The sequence below is a fragment of the Crocodylus porosus genome, unplaced genomic scaffold, assembly GCF_001723895.1.
Source record: "Crocodylus porosus isolate Cpor-Errol unplaced genomic scaffold, CroPor_comp1, whole genome shotgun sequence".
Lineage (NCBI taxonomy): Eukaryota > Metazoa > Chordata > Crocodylia > Crocodylidae > Crocodylus > Crocodylus porosus.
Genome location: NW_017728911.1, coordinates 2,820,189 through 2,841,278, shown reverse-complemented (window position 1 = coordinate 2,841,278; position 21,090 = coordinate 2,820,189). Strand labels below are relative to the sequence as shown.

The 21,090-nt window shown below is 44.7% G+C and overlaps 1 protein-coding gene across 3 annotated transcripts in view; it reads right to left on the bottom strand.

The window, feature by feature from the left end:
- Positions 1–2,885: 2,885 nt before the first annotated feature.
- BBS4 (Bardet-Biedl syndrome 4) overlaps positions 2,886–21,090 on the bottom strand; it is a 72,497-nt gene continuing 54,292 nt past the window's right edge. For 2 of the 3 annotated variants that reach the window (XM_019533285.1, XM_019533287.1), the window contains 7 exons: positions 20,336–20,404; positions 17,994–18,146; positions 17,687–17,858; positions 16,620–16,689; positions 10,071–10,212; positions 8,700–8,907; positions 2,886–7,029 (listed from right to left, as the gene is read on the bottom strand). In XM_019533285.1, the coding sequence (XP_019388830.1) occupies positions 6,887–7,029; positions 8,700–8,907; positions 10,071–10,212; positions 16,620–16,689; positions 17,687–17,858; positions 17,994–18,146; positions 20,336–20,404 (957 nt within the window). In that variant the 3' untranslated portion in view covers positions 2,886–6,886. The remainder of the gene's footprint in view (positions 7,030–8,699; positions 8,908–10,070; positions 10,213–16,619; positions 16,690–17,686; positions 17,859–17,993; positions 18,147–20,335; positions 20,405–21,090) is intronic. The other variant, XM_019533286.1, reaches the window with a different exon arrangement.

Sequence of the window (21,090 nt, the reverse complement as noted above, 5' to 3'; positions counted from 1 at the left end):
TGTGATGGCTGTGCTTAGCTGTTTCACACATTGTAATTATGAATAATGACTGAGTAATTATGTACCACAGGCAGTTTTCCAATCACAGACTAAAACTTGTTTAAATGACTACTGGGAACAGACTTGAGAGTGTGACAAAGATAGCATAATCCATTCTGGTTACAGTGATAAGATGTACAGTACTAATGTTAATGGCATCACACCCATGGAGTGTGCCGCTTAGCTGGAAGTGAGCACTACTCTCAAAGTAGAGACAGCGCCGTTGGAAATCACGCCATTAGGTCTCTGTGTTAATCCTTCCCTATCTGGCAGAGGTTCAGGTACATGCATTTAAAGCAATCCATTCTAAAATAGTGCTGTTAACTTCTTTTGGTCCAACACATGGTCTACTGGGAAGGACATTAAGAACTTAAATTTTACTGTAAGTGGGAGGGAAACTATTCATTTTCTTTGCAGCAGTAGCCCACTCACTTGTTAACAAGTACACTATGAACACAGCACCTGCATGCAAACCCTTATTTCACAAGTCACACTAACTACATCTTTCACTGGGCCAAATTATATTCATCAAGTAAGAAAGGACACATTAGTAGGATAAACAGTAAGATTAAACTAGTGAATGGCAATGATGCCATCTCTGTTTTTGAACACAGATACTACTGTCACTGAATAATAAAAATATAACATTGTGTGATTTAGAATTAGAAAATGTTAATTATCAGCTTGTGTACTAAGCATTTACCACAACAACAGAATTGCCTGAGCAGAGCAGAGGAATTGGTGTCTGTTGCTTATTAGTCCCATCAAACAAAGCACTTTTAATAAGCAGCAGCGAAGTAAAGAAAACTACCCCAAAAACAAAACAAGAACTTGCAGTTTCATCCGTTCAGTGTTAGGACTACTCTGTACATTGCATATTGATTCTAATAGCTAACAAGAAGAGGAGCTTGTATGCATAGATTGTGGTTAAAATGCTGATTCTGTAAAAAAAGATGCTAATAAGCAGTGAAAATGCCCATAGTAGAGTGCTGTTGACATTTGACTCCAATATGTAGCTGATTCTATTAAGCAAAATTATAACAACTGATGGGCGCTAATGCTCCTCAAAGTATTTGTCTTTTCCTTCCACCAAGTGAAGTTTTTTAACTTAGAGCAGGGTACTCTCTCATTTGCCAGCTAAAGGAGAAGCCACAACAGAACTGTATTTGAATGAGAAATGTGAGACTGGGTATGTGTCCACAAATACCCTGGCTGCAGTGTAAGCCAGGAGCTGAACTTAAGCATGTTACCTACTCTGTTGTAACTATCTGTATACATGTTCTCTTCCTATGGAAAGTGGGGGATAGGGTACCTCACTTTTGCTGAGGACTGAGCTACCTACAGGGTAGTTGATATACTTAAGGTCATCCTAGTTTATCTTGTAGTAACTTGCGTGCATGTACCTTGTGTTAGCCAGAGGGCCAGCATATATGAAGAGCCCCCTGTCAAAGCCTTCCAGTTGTTAATGAAATTGGAAAGGCTAAGTGGGGATATTAAGCGTACACATCTTGGCTGCCTTTTGGTCTTTAATATGCAGAGCCTGTGTGCTTATAATGGGAACAAACTGAAGTTGGAAAACCAGTAACTACCAAGGCTAGGATCTAAGGGTTTCTTTTCCACGCCACTTCTTGAGTGGCATGGAAAAGAAACATGGTCTTTATGTCTGTTACTAGTGAAGAGTCCTCCTACCTAGAATGCTCTACAAGATGCCTCTGTTCTACTGCATGCTCCCTGCTCACACCCAGGCCCTGAGGGTCATCAAACTTCCTCTTCAGCCAAAAATCGTTGCATCAAACTTGTGCCAGCCATATAAAATGGTTCCCTGGTCTGACTGGAGGTGGCTGTTTAAGTAAATTCTCTGATACAACAGCTGGTGAAGCTTCTTGCATATCTCAAACAGATATCAGCTGTGACCAGCCTGAATTCTCAGGGTGTTGTTGGCCCAAACTCCTGTTGCAGGATGTCAGACTGCTGAATGCTGGGAGCTTTGTGTTTCCCTGGACAAAAGAAATGAATGCAGGTGGGCCAGAGTGCATGCAGCATCTGCCATCTCAGTGCCAAGAAATAGGAAACGGCATACATTTCAAGCAGCAAGCTGTAATTTTTCAAACTCAAGCATGGTGTCATTCTGCCAGAAGAGTGGCTTACAGCAGCAGAAGCAGGCAAGCACTGGCAGCTAGGGGAGGAACAAACTTGTTAAAATGCAAGAGCCAAAAACCTCCCTTAAGAACTTCTCAGGAAAGCTGCTGTTAGCCAATACAAACTAAAGTTTGAATCTAGATTTACTGATATTGTGTGTGTGCACATGCAGGGGGCAGGGTTCTTCCACCTGTATCATTCCTATGAGGTACTGCCACAGGAAGTATCATTTCTGTGCAACTTTGCTTGAGGAGATGGTAGTACCTGCCTTGTGATTAAACTAATATAAATGATTTTCACCGTAAACATTTTGGGAAGTGAAGTACTTTTTAAATTATGTGCTTTCAGTTTTGTCATGCATTTCTGTATAGCGCTTGACTCACTATTTTAGTAAAGCTTTTCTTGCATTCAGCTTACAAATTTGTCTGTCTTCATACAAAGGACCCTGCCAAGGGAAATCCAGCCTCTTAACCAATGACACCAGGTGTCTGACTTCTAGTTCTGAGCTACTCATTTTAGCCAAGAGTCTTTGTGTGACCTCTGAATCAATTGTGGCACCTCTTGCGAGGTAGAGGACACCAAAATGTTCTTGCAGCCTAATCTAAAGAGAGGCAGGGCCATTTTAACTGGTCTAAGGGTGTGACTATGGTCATAAAAAAGCAGATGGCTCCCATGTCCCTAGAAATCAAATTCATGACACTCTTGGATCAGATGGTTTTTCCATTGCAAATGTCTGTTTATGAAAGAAGGAAAATCATTCAGATACCATGTTTTGGGGCAAAAGCTGGTCTAAAACATAAGGAATAGATCTACCAAACTCCTATGTTACTTAAGAACACAAGTCCCACTGAAAAATCCTGTTCTATACCCTGCCTTAGTTTTTAGACGGAAGTCAGCCTAGCCTCATCCTTGCCCCAGCACCAAAAGTTCACTGTAAACAGCTTTAGATGCAGCTACTGAGAATCCAGTTTATATCACAAAACTCAAAGGCCAAAACTAAATGGTGTCAATTCCATTTATCATCTTCAGCAGCTATGTCTCTAATTGTATATTGAAAAATGTGCTGCCCTTCTGCCCAAGGCTAGAGAGTAACAAGGTCCTGCTGTCTTCAATTTGCTTCTGTGCAAACTTCCCCTGGAAGGTTATTTTAAATCCATCTTTCAATACCTCTGAACTTTGTAAACATAGCACATGCATTGGCAGTATGTCAGTGAAATCCTTACATTACAGAAAACTTCAAAGCAGACCATCATCACAACTACAAGCATAAACAGGGACTCCAAATTTCTGGGGAGATATAACTTGACTATTCCTACTGTCTTGTAAGCTAAGGATTGCTGCTCTTTGTGGTCCAGATAAGAATCCTGAAGTTTGGCAGAGGCTGCTTAAATCAGTCAAAATAGAAAAGCTGCTTCATAACCTGCCACAAACAGCCTTAAATAAAAGTCCATATTCCTGCCCTTCTCCACACCTGTTTGGTGTAAAGACTTAGGTTACCAAGTCCCCTCAAAGCAACATGTTACAGCCTGGCCATTACTTGGAGGTGAATTGCAGTCTTCCTGTTTCAGTTAGGCTATGGGATTTCTCTGTCACAGGCACTGTCAGTTATTGATCCATGCTCGGGTAAATTACTCTTTTTTATATAATACTCAAACTGAAATGGCCATCACCTCCCTAGCTGGAATGGAGATTTTCCTGGGCCTCAGCAGCCACCGTTAAAGCAACATTATTTTGCTCACTTCAGTTTTAAGCCTTCTTATAGCCCAATTTTGCTGGACTGCAGTTTCCTTAAGATATCATACAGGTTGTTTTTTTTAAGTGTTCCTTTCTATTTAATGCTTTCACAAGGCCATCTCTCTTTGCCATCAGTTTACTGAACTTGCATTAAAATGCAATCGGGAAGTAAAGTTAAGCTGAACTTGCCTTGGTGTTACTTTGCATGGCAGTGCATAATCAGACTCAATAGCCAGTGTTAGCCCTGACAGGAACCTGGCCCAAACTGCATTTACATTCAATAATGCCCATGCAGCTTTGCACCTTTAGACTCAGAAGGTGAACAAGATCAACAACTTGACTTCTGGAGGTGGTGGGCACCTGCTGCTCCAAACTGTCATTAAGATCTGTGAATACTCTTAACACCTGTGAACCTTGTCCCATAGTTCCTGTGACAACATTACTGAAGATGCCTTGCACCTGTTGTATTTACATGCTTTAAACATTGAATAATCACTTAAAACATAATTAGCAGCAATGTGCCCTGTGGGAGTGAAAGACAAGGGCTTGAAGAGCAATTCTGCTTTTGAGGTTTTATGCAGCAGTAGTTCTACTTTAATTTGTAGTCAGGAAATGGTTATTTTGGAGGAACTGTGACACTAAGAACAGGCCAGGGAGACATGTCTTTAGTAGTGAAATGGATGGGAGCATAAAATCTTATTTTCTTTAACTTAGTCTCAGTTTAAGCTAAACGAGCCTTTGAAAAACTCCCAGGACCTCAAGTGGGCATTAATGTTCCTTGCTGCATTTAGATGTGGAGTAGGTAGCCTGGCTGCAGCTGCAAGGGCAGTTTCTCCTGAAGGGCCAGATCAGTCAACACATGACAGCTGTCTTAACAGAAAACCATAAGCCAACTAACTGGCATAACCCTCAGACAGCAAGGAGATAGAGCCTGGGCCCTGCTGTGTCCTTTCCTGAGGAAAATATGTGCACAGGATCTTGTCAGACCTCTGCAAAACAGTTTACCACAGGCAAGGTTGTCTAAGTGCCCACCATACTTCAGGATACTAATGTAATTTTCTTCACAAAATAGCGACCATCATGAAGGGGGCTGTATTTGAGAGGCATTTAAGTCATCTTCCACTACTGTTGCTTCCCATCATATCAAGAAGGTTAAGCTGGCAGTTGTTTTTGAAGTAATCACCAAAAAGTCACTTTTCCAGCTGAAGGCTTTGAATGAAGTTTTATAAAAGGCTTTGCAATGCTCCCCTCTTGGGCCGAGATAACGTGGCATAGGTTGGCCTTCAAAAGCTTTTCTGTGAGGATGCTAAACAGGTACTTAGAGACTGTGGCTGTACAACTCCTCTTGCTTTAGCAGCGTTAAACATGAGGTTAGACTTTACATGGTTCAGCTTTATAGGAAGCGGATGGTTGAGAATATGCATGGGATCTGAAGATAAGTAACCCTAACTGGCTAATTCTGCTACCTGCTATCAATAAACTTACTGAAAAATGGACTTGCTGCCTCTGGAGAGAAAAACTTCCCTCTAGAACTTGAGTAGATAGAAGCAGCAAAATAAAAGACAATGCAATTTCTGTTTCTGCTTGGCTCCACGGGCCCGTCTCTTCTCCAAACCTAGGTTTTCCACTGACAGTAAGAACTGTTTTGTTTTTTGCAGTAAGGTGAATTATTACACATCTCAGTGGTGCAGCTGTCAGCCTGCCTGGGACTATTTACATGCCATTTATACCAGTGAGGTGACTCTGAGTTCAGCAGCAACTTAACTCATAAAGTTATCAGTTACTGTGATTAAACAGGCCGGCTCCTGCTCACCTGCAGCCTTTTACTAGCCGTGAATGAAGAACACAGTAACTTACAGAGGAGCTGACAGTTAAAACCAAGTTGCCCAACCTATTTTAAAACTTCCAACAAAAAGAGGAAGTATAACTGGGACTTTTCAGAGGACACTGCAAGCTCTAACACTGGGGCACGTAGTATGAAACTGCACCAAGGTAAACTTTAACAAGGCTTATAAGTAAAAGCCTATTCTCCTTTCCCTTGCTCCCTGCCAAAAAGTCACATAGAGAGGAAGTGTCTCTATCCCCTCCACCTTGCAGGACAGGCATCGCTGCATGATGGTTTCAGCCTGACTAGGGGCTCAGCACTGAGCACAGGCTGCAGGTTCCTTTCAGCTAGCTGCCCAAGAGAAGAGTATTGCAAATGCTTTTTCACACAAGGTGGAAGAGAGGTGTGACTTAATTAAACTTGCGCACTGACTGTGAACAACTCCACTGCACCAGTGCTCAGGAGCCTACAACCTCATCTCTACTGAACACAGGACTTGGCTGAGGCTCCTCCATCAGGCACAGAAGCTTTGTTCTAGGCTGGCAGCCCACAGACTGACCTGGCTGCCACTTGCTTTCTGCACTTCATCATCCTCCCCATCCCCCATTTCTACCACTGACCTTGCTACAGGAAGGTGGCAGAGCTTCCTTGGCTGTTGACGAGGCTGCAGGCTCAGTTCCTAAAGGGGACTGATCCTCACTGTGTCCTAATGAGATAACTGCTTCAATCTGCTGCTTTAAAAGCTGCAGGATCACTGTAGTTGACAGTGCAACATGATGAGAGGCAATCTCAGCACTTCAGCACCCCTCTGGGTGGCTTACGCCTGACTTGTGTGTAAAATAACCAAGCAGCTGGTCCCTGAAGGAAAGAAGGGACCTTTCTGTCTATTCCTTCATGATGCAGTACAACAGCAATAGTGGTAACTACTCAGAAACCTCCTCTGGGTGCTGTTGAGCAAATACCCACTGTCACAGGGCAGAAGCTAACATCACTACCAGCATACAGCTGCATTTTGCCTAAGCTCTCAGTGGGGTGAATTCACTGCAGGCTATGCTAGAGGCAGCTGCCCTTCCCCACTACTTCAGTCAGCAAGTTTTGTGCTGAGTTTGCTCCCAAAGGGCCATTAGTAGTCTGTTCACTGCTGATGTTCTATTCTGCAGCCAGTCTGCTCTTACACTTCTCTTTTCTTCGCTCTTGAGGCTCTGTAGACTCTTCAGGGCCTGTTTCTGAGCCTGGTTCAGGTTCCAGAGGCAGTGAAGGGGGCTTGGCCAGTGGAGCTGATATTCCACCACCTGAGTACAGAAGAGAGAAAGGTTATTCCAATCCTTCCTCTTTAGGCCAGAAGAAACAGTACTAGCAGAGGAGTCAAGGCTGTGCTGTGCCTGTATCATGACCTAGACATGACATAACCCCTCCAGGCCTCAGCTTCTGCTTTCACCAACTAGTGTTGGCACATGCAGGCAGGAGCCTTTAGCAGTTTGTAACAATGCTGAGTGGAAGGGACATTGGTTAATAATGCTCTACTTTCAAAAAGACAGCCATGAGGAGAGAGAGGGGCAGCTGGGGATACCATAAATGGTCTTTGCAATGTTCTTGCACTCCTTACATCATTGGTGCCCTGTCTATTCTCTTCTGCAAGAATTCACTGTGCTGAGAAAAAACACAGAAGCGTGACTGAAAATGAATCACTTACAGATTGCTCATGTCTGTAATTGCAATTAGCTTGCCAATACTACTACATTCTTACAGGTTCACCAGCCACTGGTCTCGAAGCCCCTAGAGGTCTTTATTTCTGTTTTACAGAAATGGAAATGAAATGCAGGGACCAATCCAATCTGCAAAGCCAACAGTAGCCTAAAACAGTTCATATTATTTCCCCCCTCAGAGAGTCTCAAGTAGGGCTGGATTATACTCAAGTGGGAATAAAGACAGCTCACTGTTTTTGCAACAAAAGTCTGTGGGGAAAGCAGATATGAAAGAACTAAAACTACATAAAGTAATCAAAATGACCTAGTTATATTCTCAAGTAGCTATTTACATGCAGACTTGAACTGAATGTTGACTGAAGTTGCAAAGGAGCTCTGCATGGGGCTGAAGGCTGCAGAGGCAAGAAAAAAAAATCCCTGATGCACATTTTGGCAGGCAAAACCCAATTCATTCTCTTTATATTTTGTTTTAAATTTTCCTGACAACAACTTCTGCAGGAAGCGGAGCCTGGGCTACAGAACCTCTTGCCTGCTTCAGCCCCTTGCAACTAGATTTACCTGAGCAAAAGCATCCCCACAAGCAGTGCTTTCTAACATTCTCCTCGAAACCAAAGAGTGAATGGGATAGGGAAGAAGAAGTTCAGTCCCGCAAGCTCTGGGTCAGAAGGTAGCCCCCCACCTTCCTCATATATTGCAGTTGCTCCTTCTTTGCTGAGGATGTCTCTCTCTTGAACTGCCCTGAGTAGGATGGAGCTCAGAAAAGGAAAGCCAGGTTCCATTACAAAGGAGGGCTTTGAGTGCTGCCAATGTGATCTGGACATTGTCAGACATCTCCCTTCTCCCATCAGCCTGCCCCTCGCTCTTTTTCTGTCAGCTCTCTGTCACCTGACAAATGAAGACAAGAGGCCTGGTTCCTGGGACCAGCTCCTTCCCAGAGCATGGGGGGAAGAATTAATGGTTCAGAAGTGTCAGGGACATTAAAAAACACAGGGCCAGATTTCAGGAACTGTGCAAGAGCCCTATGGTGCAACACAGCCCCAACACCAGAGTCAAAGCCCTTTTGTTCCAGGTGCTTTTACCACACAAAGTGAGGCTTGGCTGATGCTAAATTCTTAGATCTATGCTGTACCACCATCTAAGGGCCTTGTTAACATGTGCCATGCACCAGTATACAAAGAAAGGGACATACCTGCCCAGTTGCTGTACCTTCTAACACTCCCTCCTCTCCTATTTACCTACCCCATAGAGGGAATTACCTGAAGAAAGTTGAATAGTCTTCCCATACCCAGCTGCTGAAGACATAGCTTGGCCCAGGGCTTGGTTAGAGCCCAACGGCTGCTGAGTGCTGGAGGGTTTGCCAGATGCAGCTCGCTGCTTTGCTTTGGAATCTTTAATAGGTTTAGTCCAGACCAGACTCTCCCCCACCTGCAGAGCAGCTCCCATCTTCTGGGCCATGTCCACCATCTTCTCATGCAATAGAGAGCAAGAGAGAATTGCTACCAGGAATGCAATAAGGCATACAGAACAACAGTGCCTGGCCCAGCCCAAATCACTGAGCTTCAGCATCCATGTGTGAGTTTTGGCAAAGCAATAAGAGAACAGCATCACCCTACAAGCAGTGGTGTTCAATGTTTTGGCCCCATGGGTTGAATGAGTGCTGTGAGGCTGGTCCATGGGTTGGATCAGCCCCATGTGCTAGTTTTGGGCCCTGCACTGCCTCTGCCTGGACCACTGGGAGCAGGCCGCCATACACTAAGATTGGGCTCAGGGTCCCTGGGCCACCCATGCACATCAAGATTGGGCCCCTGCACCCCAGGATTGGGCCCTGGCACCCCACTCTTCCCCTGCACCATCCTGTAGTGGGTAGGGCCATGCTATCCAGCCTGCAGGGCTCCCCATGGACCCAGAAATTTGGCAGCAAGGGACTGGTGGCACCACTCCCCTGCTGTCAGTTTCAGATCTGTGGGGAGCTCCATCGCTGGATGACACAGCTCTGGGGATGAGAGCTGGTTCACAGGCTGAGGGTTGAGCATCCCTGCCCTAGAGGACTGACCTTTTCAGCAAGGGTGGTAGGAAAGAGCTACAGGAATTAGCTGAAAGAAGTGTGTTTCCCAGTTGGCTAAGGCAAGTCTTGCTATAAACACTTATGCACAGGAGACACGCTTCTGCCTCCACCCATTATATTTATATCACCCAGGCCACCTTTTTTAAAAAGGTGACTGTACAATACAGCTGTAGACTCACCCCTACGGAAACGGCTGAGAGTTTCAGATAAGCAGTCTCCTGGGCTGTATGCAGGCACTGCCTTTCACTCATTACCAATAGCTTAAAGGACCAAATTGTATGAGACTGGCTAGAACACACGGAAGCACCACTCTGCTAATCTGTTCACTTAATTGAGAAGGAATCCTGCCTTGTTTCTTATTGATTGAAAAGCCTGATTTATTAGCGCTGAGATGAAGCAGGCAGCTTTCATGGCACAGCTGGTCTAGTTATACATGTCTACCTTACAGCGTTCTTTTTCTAATAAGTGGACTTTGGCCTCAAAAGCTGAACCTCCTGCTCTTTTAGTGCTACTCATAACAACACAGCTACTTGCTCACATCTGCTGCTTCTTACCAACCTACCTCAGGGTCAAAGTCCAGAGTGTTGGTCTCCTTCAGTACATTGACTTTCTTCTCCATTTCCTGGTACTGGCAGAGTGCTCCCTTCTTATCCCCCTGATTATACAGCAGAACAGCATAGTTCAGATTGATCAGGGGATTACACCTGTAGCAAATACACCACATAGGCTGCATGACACATGCTGCAAAGAGCTACAGTCTTAAGTTCTCTGTGTGAATCAACCCTGACTAGCCCAATACAGAGCAGAGCACAACCAGCAAAGCTGGAGCAAACAAGCCACAATGTACTACAACAACCCTGGTGACTCTCCTGGAGAACAAGGTTCTCCCTTCTTGAGAGCACGGAGGCAGAAAGGGATCTTGGAGTCATTATTGACTCCAAGATGAACATGGGCCAACAATGCGAGGTCACGGTTGGCAGGGCTAACCAGACCTTGTCATGCATCCACAGGTGCATCTCATGTAGGGCCAGGGAGGTGATCCTCCCTCTCTATGCCATGCTGGTCAGCCTACAGCTGGAGTGCTGCATCCAGTTCTGTGCGCCCCATTTCAGGAGGGATATGGACAACATTAAGAGGGTCCAGAGGAGGCCACCTGCATGATCGGGGGACAACAGGGCAGACCCTACAATGAAAGACTGCGGGACCTAAACCTGTTCAGCCTTCACAAGAGAAGGCTGAGGGGGGGACCTGGTGACTGTCTATAAACTGACTAGGGGGGACCAGAAGGGTTTGGGGGAGACACTGTTTCCCCTAGCGCCCCCTGGCATGACAAGGAACAATGGACACAAGTTATTAGAGAGTAGGTTGAGATTAGACATCCGCAAGAACTACTTCACAGTTAGGGCGGCTAGGAGCTGGAACCAACTTCCTAGGGAAGTGGTGCTGGCTCCTACCCCGGGGGTCTTTAAGAAGAGGCTTGATGCCTACCTGGCTGGACTCATTTGAGTCCAGTTTTTCTCCCGCCCAGGTGGGTGGTCGGACTTGAAGATCTACAAGGTTCCTTCCGACCCAACTGCTATGATTCTATGAAGGTACCAGAGTTATGCATGGAGGCTGCTGTCATACGAGAGTAAAGGTGGTTTGGAAGATAAAATTTGTAACCCTTGTTTTCAGTCACTTTTAACCTTTCAGGTTGACATACATGCTCTTTGTTGGATGACAAATTGTTTTTAAATAAAAATGCTTCGGGTATTTTTTGAGCAAGAATAAAGCACTCGCCCATCCCCACTCACAAAAAATGCATGGAGCTTTTGGGACCAATTCCACCAGCAAAATGGCTGGGGCTGTAAACTGAAATGCAGTGAGGAAGTGGCCTTGGAGAAATGGAGCATGTCAGTATGTTCTGGGTTTGACTTGCTACCTGGCTTTAGAGCTGCTACAGAGCAAGAGGGTCAATAAGCTTCTGTGCCCTTCATCAGGTGTGGAGCTATGGTAAAGCTTGACTGATGGGGGAGTCATTAACGATGAAATTGGTTTTGCATGGGCAATTATACACACCTGGTTCCCTAAGTTTTAAATAGGATCAGGCTCCCAGCAGTTTAATAGGGAAAGCTGTGCCCAGAGCCCATAGTCTTCCAAACAAAGCCAATCTCAATATTAACAGCTCTTTTGAGAGCCCAGCATCCCCCCCAGGCTAGCCTAGTTGACCAAGTGTTCTTGTACCCAAAGACTGTGTAAGGATGACTGGAAGTGAACTATGGCTGTGCTCTTCAAGTCTCTGGCTAGAATAAGTGTTCATCAGTGAAGCTTGGAGCTGTGCTGTATTGGTCTCTCTCTTTGAGTGCAAATCTCCCCCATGTTTCTCACCTTTTGTTGTTGGATAAGGGCAGAAGGACCTTACAAAGCCTCTGTCTTGGCCCCCATACACATGGCAGTGCACACTGGCTGACTGTGTGTATGGGGGTGGGGGTGGGGGGAGGCTCTTTACAGTATACAAAGTGATCTGGATCACTGATTCACCTCAGTCTTCCAAAAGCTCCCTGCTCAGGATTATGGGACAAAACAACTTGGTGGCATGAGACCCTGTGGTTCCAGACTCCAGAACAGGCATGCGCTAGAGACAGAGCCAGCAGGGCCTCAGAGTACTGCAGAATAAATCTCTCTTTCTTTCTTTCATTCTGTTCCCTCTCCCTCGCTCAAAAAACCCCTAAACTCTCTCATGTGTAATCAGCCTCTCAGATAAATAGTAGGTAATCTAGTAAATAAAGATTCTCATAATGCATGTGCACAAAAAAGCATGGACACCCATAGCACTGCATTCCCAGATGTTCGTATGCTCTGCTGTGTAACCTCCCATTCTCCTGTGACAGCAGCGTACACAGATAAAGCATTTCAGAGATTTCTCTCCTGGAAATCTCATTCTCCAAGGCATCTAGGCTCTTTGCTAAGGCACAGCAGCCCTTTATACTTTTCCCTCTAACAGTCTCAGCAAGTGCCAGAGATATAAGCAATCTAAACAACTAAGAGAAGTATAACTCCATGCTCCACCAATTTATGGCATAACAAACTCCAATTCAGTGGTCAAGGTCTTTTTTTTAACTTGATTAGACAACAAATTTTGTTTTAAGTGGGATGCCCACATTTTGCCTGAGGGCTGCACTGACAATGCAGGAGGAGTCTGAGCTCAGTGCTTGCTTTTGAAGAAAACTGAACAAAGTGCATCTGCCTCATCTCTGATATAGAAAGATAACCCAAACAGAACCACTTCCAGCATGGAATCTACATAACCTGATGTTTGCAATTCATTCTTGCCACAGGCTAGGATGCAGACAACCAAGGCTTGCATCTGGCTAGGTCTTCTTTAAAATCAGAATTATCTTCTAAAGGGATGATTAAGAGATGCTAATAAAGTGTGTAGAGTGACGGCATAATTTATAATTGTACTTCTTCCCCAGGGAGGAATGATATAACATGTATGCACCAAGGTGAGACATGCACATCTATCATAACACACATGCCAGGATAATAGTGTTTTGTGCAGTCAATAAACAGTGATGCCTGAGGGGCTGGCACTTACTCCTGCTGCGCAGCAGCACTATCAGTGTTGACTAAGGAGTCCAGCACCACTATAATACCACTATGAGCCTTTCACCAAGGCTGCAACCTAGGTACTGAAGATTTAAGCTTTACAGATATCGTCCAACAAATAGAAAATCACATTACGTGCAGACCATGACAAGTCTTAGGTAACAGATGCAACAATGCTGCAACAAAGAAAACTGCTAGAAAAAAAAGATCTAGCAGCACTTAGAACTCAAACTGTTAATTTATTTCTCAAACGTATGGCCTACAGGCCAGATATGGCCCACAGAGTCCTCTTATCCAGCCCCTGGTGCTATCCCTGGGTCTGAATTGACCCAGACTAGCCCAGGGTGGGCATCACAAGCAACACCCATTTCAACCACTCTAGGAACTGCATGTGTGTTGCCTGCCCCAGGCATGCACAGCACACAGTGTCTGCTCCAGCTGGTCTGAGACTTATGCTGCATGTGGCACTCACAGGCACCATGTGCAATGTGGGTCCCAGACTGGGTGAAGCAGATACTGCATCTGGTGCTGTCCTGGACCAGCTGCTGAGGGCACTGCATGGATCCCAGAGTAGCCAGTCTGGAATCCACATTACATGTGGTACTGGTCCTGGATGGACAATGTGGCCTGCAGCACCTGCCCCGGTCACTCCAGGATGCATGCTGTATGCAGCAAGGATCCCAGAGTGGCAGGAGTGGGAGCTGTGGCTGCATGGGAGGTCTAGCAAGGATCTGAAGTCTGTGAGCCTGCTGATCCAATCTGGCCCATGGATTAGGCCCATGTCACTCATCTGTCCCATGGGGCCAGACAAATTTAATACCCTTGATTTACCTTAATAGAGAAACTCAGTGATTCCACAGCTACAAACCTTGCTGCCAGTATCAAAGCCCAGGAAGCAATGCATAAAAGCTGTGAACTGGGGTAAGAGAGACCAGATTTGACTTCTGAGAATAGTAGTTAGAAATCTAGATTGATCTCTCTGTATTAGACTAGCCTTTCCCTAGGAGAGGGGAAGTGTATGGACAGGTCAGAGAATCTTTAATGGGAGGAAGAATAACCACATTCTATCCAGTGCCAGGAATAAGCAACTTCTTTTATAAAGACCTCTAAAAGGTCCTTTTCCTTCCAGACCTCACTCTGGCACCCAGGCCAGTATCATGCTGCTGCTTCTATAAAAATTATTCATGTATGTGGAAACTGAAACTGCAATCATCTTCCCAGCCAAACTGTACGAGTTATGCCAGCAAAGAATGCCTGTGGGTATGGGGATTCAACCGCAGAATAACTGGAAAAACTACAAGGGAAGTCAGCTGAACAAGCCACAAAAGATTCAAGGCTAAAAAAGTCTGGGTGTGCCTCCCAGAAGTCACTGTTAGCTCTAATTTCAGCTTTGATGAGGTTTTGTTTTTCTGGTAATTGTGCATGGCTCCAGTATCCTAAGACTGCCAGATATTTAGGCTGACTTTGTAAAGCTGAGTTCCAATTTGTGCTCTTTGATCTCCTCTCACAAATTCATAGTCATTGCTGAGCTGCCTGGATGCTCTCCCTTAAGTCATATGCCTCCCCAACTAGCCATAGAGGGCCCCTATACAAGAGCAGTGAGGATTCTCCAATGTGCTATAATTGCAGCACGTTGGAGCAGACTCAGTTAATTAAGTCTGCTAGAGCATGGTAATTACTGCACTCCAGCAGACTCCAGAGTCTTGTTTATCAGCATCCTGTACTTAAAAATGGTGGCAGGGGCACTTTTAACTAAAGCTCATTGAATGAGCTTTAGTTAAAGCACCCCTGCTGCCATTTTTAAGCATGGGGATGCTAATACACGAGATGCTCTGAGCGCTTTAATTAGAGCAGCTCTTGGGGCCGCTCTAATTACAGTGCCCCTCCTTCCCACCCCCACTCCAAGAGTACATGTATAAACGCCCAGAGTGCTTGGATTCTGAAAGTGAGGAGAAACAATGCAGCTGGACTTGCAGGCAATGACTTTGGTGGATGCTTGTTTTATAAATGCAGTGTGTTCTCTTGCTGTAACAATGCAATATAGTGTTTATGAGTCACCTCTGACATATTATTGGTGAATGTGCACTTCCACCCTGAAAAGGGATTCAGTAACTATAACATGGGGGATTCTGCGTGCCTTGTCTCTAGATGAACCTCTTGTAAGCGTGCTCTGTTGGCAAGGTTTCTGCCTGCAAATTTGTGAGCTCCAGAGTCAGCCTGAGACCTTTTCCCCTGGCACACTACGACAAGCCTGGTTGCTTCAAGGAGATTATCCGTAGTGGCAAATGAAGAAGCACCTTCCCATATAAACTGAACTTAGTTAAGAATTTGGCTGAAGTGACTCCAACTGCCTTTCCTAAAACTAGGTTGGGTTAACTGATTTAAAAAGCTTTTCTGTTCAAGCAAGCAGTGACAGCTATCCATGATAACCTATAGAGTAAGAAGGGGACACTTAAAGGGTTCACACAGCAGACGAAAACTGCAGTAAAATATCCTATGTTGTATCTGAAAAACTTGTGTCCCTTTTTATAGGGTACACAACTTTCAAAAATACCTATGACCATAAGCAAGAAAAACCATCTCATTCCTGCTACCCAGCTCTTGACAGCTGAGACTTGACTGGAGCTTTATAGTGCCACCTTGTGGCTTTTGCAGATGAAATGTTAACCTCCTATGATAACTTTTCACAGCCTGATTGTCCATATTAACAGAATGCCCAATCAGGACCACTACTTCATTGTGGCAGATGCTTGATGTATTTGCGAGGAGACACGGGTGCAAGGTTTTCATCAAATTTGCTGAAAAATGCATTTTTGAGAGGCCAAAACTACTCACAGGTTCAAAATGAAATTGGTGAATGATTTGGCCAAAAATATACCAGGAAAAAGAAAAGTAAAACCCAGAAACACTAGAACAGCTCATTCTGGCATTTCTAAAACAAAATGTTCAATTTTGAGGTTGGGGACTGGGGAATTCACAGAGAGAATTGCAGGCATTGTTCACAAAATGGTGGAAGAGTCAGCTTTGCTGCCATCTGTCTCCTACACAAGAACCCACTTGGTTAGATTCTCAGATGTTAGAGACATGAGTTCAAGTTCCCCGTGCTGCCCAATTCAGAGTAAGAACTTGTATCCAGACCTCTGCTTCCCTAAGAGAGAGCCCCAGTCTGTCAGCTATTGGCTCTCCGGAGGTGGTTCTCCTCAAGTTTCTCTTGCTGAAGCTCTTTCAAACTGGCTACATCAATACAGTAGAGCAGGGACTGGAACCTAGTTATTCTCTTTAGCCCACTGAATTCTAAAGTATTTCAGTTTGGGGTTGTTTCAAATAAAACCTTCCTCTGATTTCTTAGAATTACCACAAGTTATTTGCTTGGCTCTAATAATGAAAGAGTGCTCCCTTGTCCCAAAGGTTTTTTAAAGGAACAAAAGGATTTTACAAAGGAACAAAGTATAAGAAGGGACCCAAAGTATGAGAGGGAAGGCAGCTTGTTTAACCAACAGGGACAGGCACAATTAAGACTTACTGGTCCAATGCTACGGCTTGTTCATAGGATCGCTTTGCATTCTCAGTATCTTCAAGGTTTGTCAGAGCAACTGTACCAAAAACCAGAAAGAAGCATTTCAGGTCTCTTGCAAAACAGTAGACAATTTTTCTCCTTTTCATTTGCAAAGGGTACTTTTCAGCGTCAGCACATTATCCTATTGCCCTTCGAGACCCCAATATACAGCAAAGAAACCTCTTCTGGGGCCAATTTAAAAGCATTTAGCTCACTGAAAGCATAGTGTAAATATGCTTGGGTTACAAGAGGTCTCATTAAACCTGCCAGTCAAGGCAGCTGCAGACAACCATAATCTGTCCCCATGACGCAGCATGTCTTGCTCATATCCAGAGTCCAGGGCTACTACAATCACTTCCATATGGATGACTGCAGTATCTCAGGAAGCAACTGGGGATGCAGCCATTGGTTCCCAGTTTGTGTTTGGATTTTAAATGTTCTATAGCTAAGCTGCCTGCTCAAAGGCTAGGTTTCTATACAGATGATCCTTATTTAATCTCTCAGTAACACTGTCAGACTGAGAAGGGCGATGAGACAGATTCCTCTCAAACATACAAACTGTTCGCCACTGAAGCTGCAATCTGGGTTTTTGTTTCTAGAAGTGGATTCAGTGCTGGTGAAGAATGCCAGACTGCAGATACAGCAGGAACCCACACACTCTGGCCCCAAAAGTCACTTCGTGAACAGAGAAGTTTCAGCTTCCTTGCATGACCTCCACAGACTCCTTGAAAAGCAAGCTGGGAAAGCAGTTCAGTGTCCATGGCCCCTTTGTTATCATACAAAGACGTGGGTTGTGATGGTGGACACCCATCTGTATCAAAAATTGTACTTAAACAAGGGGGTCATGAGATGGAGTGGTCATGACTGATCTGATTCAAACCCATCAAGTCACCCAGCAGTGAAAGCTCCTAAACATGGATGTGCTGAGCTGACACTTCAACTCTGGGCTCTCTCCCATTAAAACTCTGCATGTCCCAAGGAGGATATGCTTGACCTGTGCATGTCCATGAGGAACACAGACAGAAAAAGTTTACCTGCCAGCAACATGTAGAGCTCCCCCATCTTGGGCTGGAAGTTGACGGCAGCACTTAGGAAGTGGAAAGCAGATGCATACTGCTGCATTGTCAGGTGGACCAACCCCAAGTTGTACAGAATCTTCCAATCAAAGGGAGCCAAGTAGTTAGCGCGCTTCAGGCAACTGATTGCCTACAAAAGAGAATGGCACTGTTCAATGACATGGCTTAAACAGGCCAGGTAATTCTCTAGCTTCTGCCACATGAAAAGGATTCTTCTTCCTCCACAAATAAAGTTAAACCACAGACAGAAAGGAAGGCAACTTACTGCCACATATTTCTTCTTGCCAAAGAAGCACATTCCGATGTTGTTCCATAGCGGGGGGCTTTCGGGCACAGCACAGGCTACAACCCTGTACTTGGTGAGGGCTACGTCAAAGTCTCCATGGGTCTGCATCATACTGCCTGCTGCCAAGATAGCCTGTAAAAAAATATGATAGTGTTTGGCTGAGGGCACTCACTTCCACCATGCACAGTGGGAAGGAAATGCTACAAAGTCACTGAACTAAAAGCATTTTGAGTCCAATGCTGTGAAGGGCATCTTTCTTTTGGCAGTCCTCTGATCAGGGCTTTCAGGGTGAGACACATAATACAGAACAACTGGGAAATTCAAGAGCATGAAGGGAGAGGATTGGGCATTTGGTTCTGGCCAACATGGCTCATTAATGCTGGATTTTGACTAGCCAATAGTGTCCACTGCACAGAACACAGCTGCAGCTTCCAGAAGTCTGGTTTCTGAAAACGTCTGTGTACTTGTAGTTTCTCCCTTCCCTACCCTGACAAATTAAAACAGAAACATTCCCAAGGCAATGTAAGAAGAAATTAACACCTTCCTTAGCACCAAGACATATCCAGCAAAATCTGGCTAGCTCACACTACTGACTGCAGCTGACATTGCAAATCATTGAATAGACATGACTGAACAAAAAAACAAAACTATTTCACCAAAATTAATTTAAAACTGAACTATGCTTGTCAAATTATTCATAAGAGCTCACAGCAGTCTGACACAGAGGCTGGAAGAATAATGAACTTTTCATCTTCATAGTACTTGGTTTATTCTTATATCTTGCTTTGCCACCCATAGTTCCCTGCCCTCTGCTCAGAGTCAGATTAATTGCCATATCTGGGGTCAGGAAGGAACTGCACCCCATGGTCAGACTAATAGGGACTGTGGGAGTTTTTGCCTTCCTCTGTAGCAGAGGGAGGTGGAGAGGAAGAGGGAAGCATGACCCTCTTACTGCAATCTCTCAAGCATATTTTAAGAACCTTTGCAAGCAGGAGTTTGGCCACTGTGGTCCCCCTGTTTTATCTGTGGTGGATTAGGTGTTATGTCTTGCGCTATGTCTGGGTTGACTATGTGGTTTTCCTAAAAGGTTGGATAATGGATTTATATAGGGTGATTTGGATAGGGATGATTCTGCCTCAGGCAGAGGGGTTGGACTAAATGACCTTTAGACTAGAGGTCCATTCCAGTCAAACTTCTCTCTATGATTCTATGATTATCCCCATTTTTCAGAAGAGGTAATAGTCACCAAGAACTGAAGAGTCCTGTTGGAGTCTTAACAGGGAATCAGCTTCAGAGTCAGGAACAAAATCAAGATCACCTGTTTGGTTAACCAAGTCGAACACCCACCCCCCTAACACACACACACTAGGTCTAGGACGGAGACTGAAGTTTGCATCTGGGCTGTGCAGACAAAGGAAGGTATGGACAGGATAACATGGTAGAACATTGCTTGCATCTTGTGCTTTGCTTCTGAACGTAGCAGAGGTATAACAAATGCACAGAAGCAGGACACACAACTCTTGTGATGCATGTAATCAGTTTGAAACAACATGTACAAGATGTTTGCAGAAAAGTTCATTCTTCCACTATGAAAAACACACAACTTTTAATAAAAAACCCCAAAAAGACTCTTCAGCTAACATCCCCTGTTCCCTAGTGGATGAAGGTCACAGACATGTGTCCAGTTTTGGGTGCCACACTTCAAGAGGGTTGTGGACAACCTCGAGAGGGTTCAGAGAACGGCAACTTGTATGGTTAGGGGCTTGCAGGCAAAGCCCTACGAGGAGAGATAGAGGGCCGTGGATCTCTTCAGCCTCTGCAAGAGAAGGCTGAGGGGTGATCCTGTGGCTGCCTACAAATTTATCAGGGGGAGACAGCAGAGAAAAGAAGATGCCCTGTTCACCAGGGGACCCTTTGGGGTAACTAGGAACAATGGCCACAAACTGACAGAAAGCAGATTTAGGTTAGACATGAGGATAACTTCTTTACAGTGAGGGTTGCCAAAATCTGGAATGGGCTTCCAAGGGAGGTGGTGCTCTCCCCTATCTTGGGGGTCTTTAAGAGGAGGCTAGAGATACACCTAGCTGGGGTCATCTGACCCCAGCGCTCTTTCCTGCCCAGGGCAGGGGGGTGGACTCAGTGATCTGCTAAGGTCCCTTCCAACCCACACATCCATGAATCTATGCATTTTGGAACAAGTTTTTGGGGCATGGTCCCTTCCCACTTCCCCATGAACAGGAGCTGAGCATATCTAAGAAACCTCTTCCATAGGAATTAGCCTAAGGTAACCTTAACAGGCGCTTTTCTACTCCTGTTGGTACCTTATAGTTGCTGGGATCATATGTAAGTGCATTTCCAAGATGTTCAAATGCTTTCTGATAAGCCCCAAGCTGCAAAAATAATAAATAGATATATAAATAAATAAAGACTCAAATGCAGGCACAGATGGGTTAATAAATAATATACTAGTTCCAGATAACAGAGATTCTGGTTCCACCATCATCGGAAGCAAGGAATTCAGAAAAGTTACCTTTATTCTTTTCCTTCTAGGCAGTGTTTTTACTTCATAATCACCAACCAGTTGGATCCCTGCTACTCACCTAGCAACACAGGGAACGCCATGAAACCGAACACTGACCAATCAGACCAAAAGGCAGACTCCTCCATTTATGCAATGGTTCAGGCTGTACAGAAAGTCATTCTGGATTGCTATTCAGCCCCCCACCACCCAGCAGCATGTAAGGCCTGCACGAAATGGTCACATGTATTACCTACTGGCTTCAATGGAGCTAATCCAGAGATTCCATTTGCTTAAGCAAGATAAAATGTGGCCCAAAGTGTGGGGTTTTTTGTCAAAGAATTTATAATGGTTAACCAAATCCGAGATGACTCTGAATTGAAGATTCCCCCAATCCCCCAATAATTAGATTCTAGACATGGAAAATGTACACATTTGTTATAATTTTCCATGTACAGAATTTAATTTTTGGAGGATTATCTTAAATTAATTCCCCACAGCAGTAGCAGCAGCAGCAGCATGGTAGGCAGCAAAGCCTGATCTCCACCTCTTGCTGTT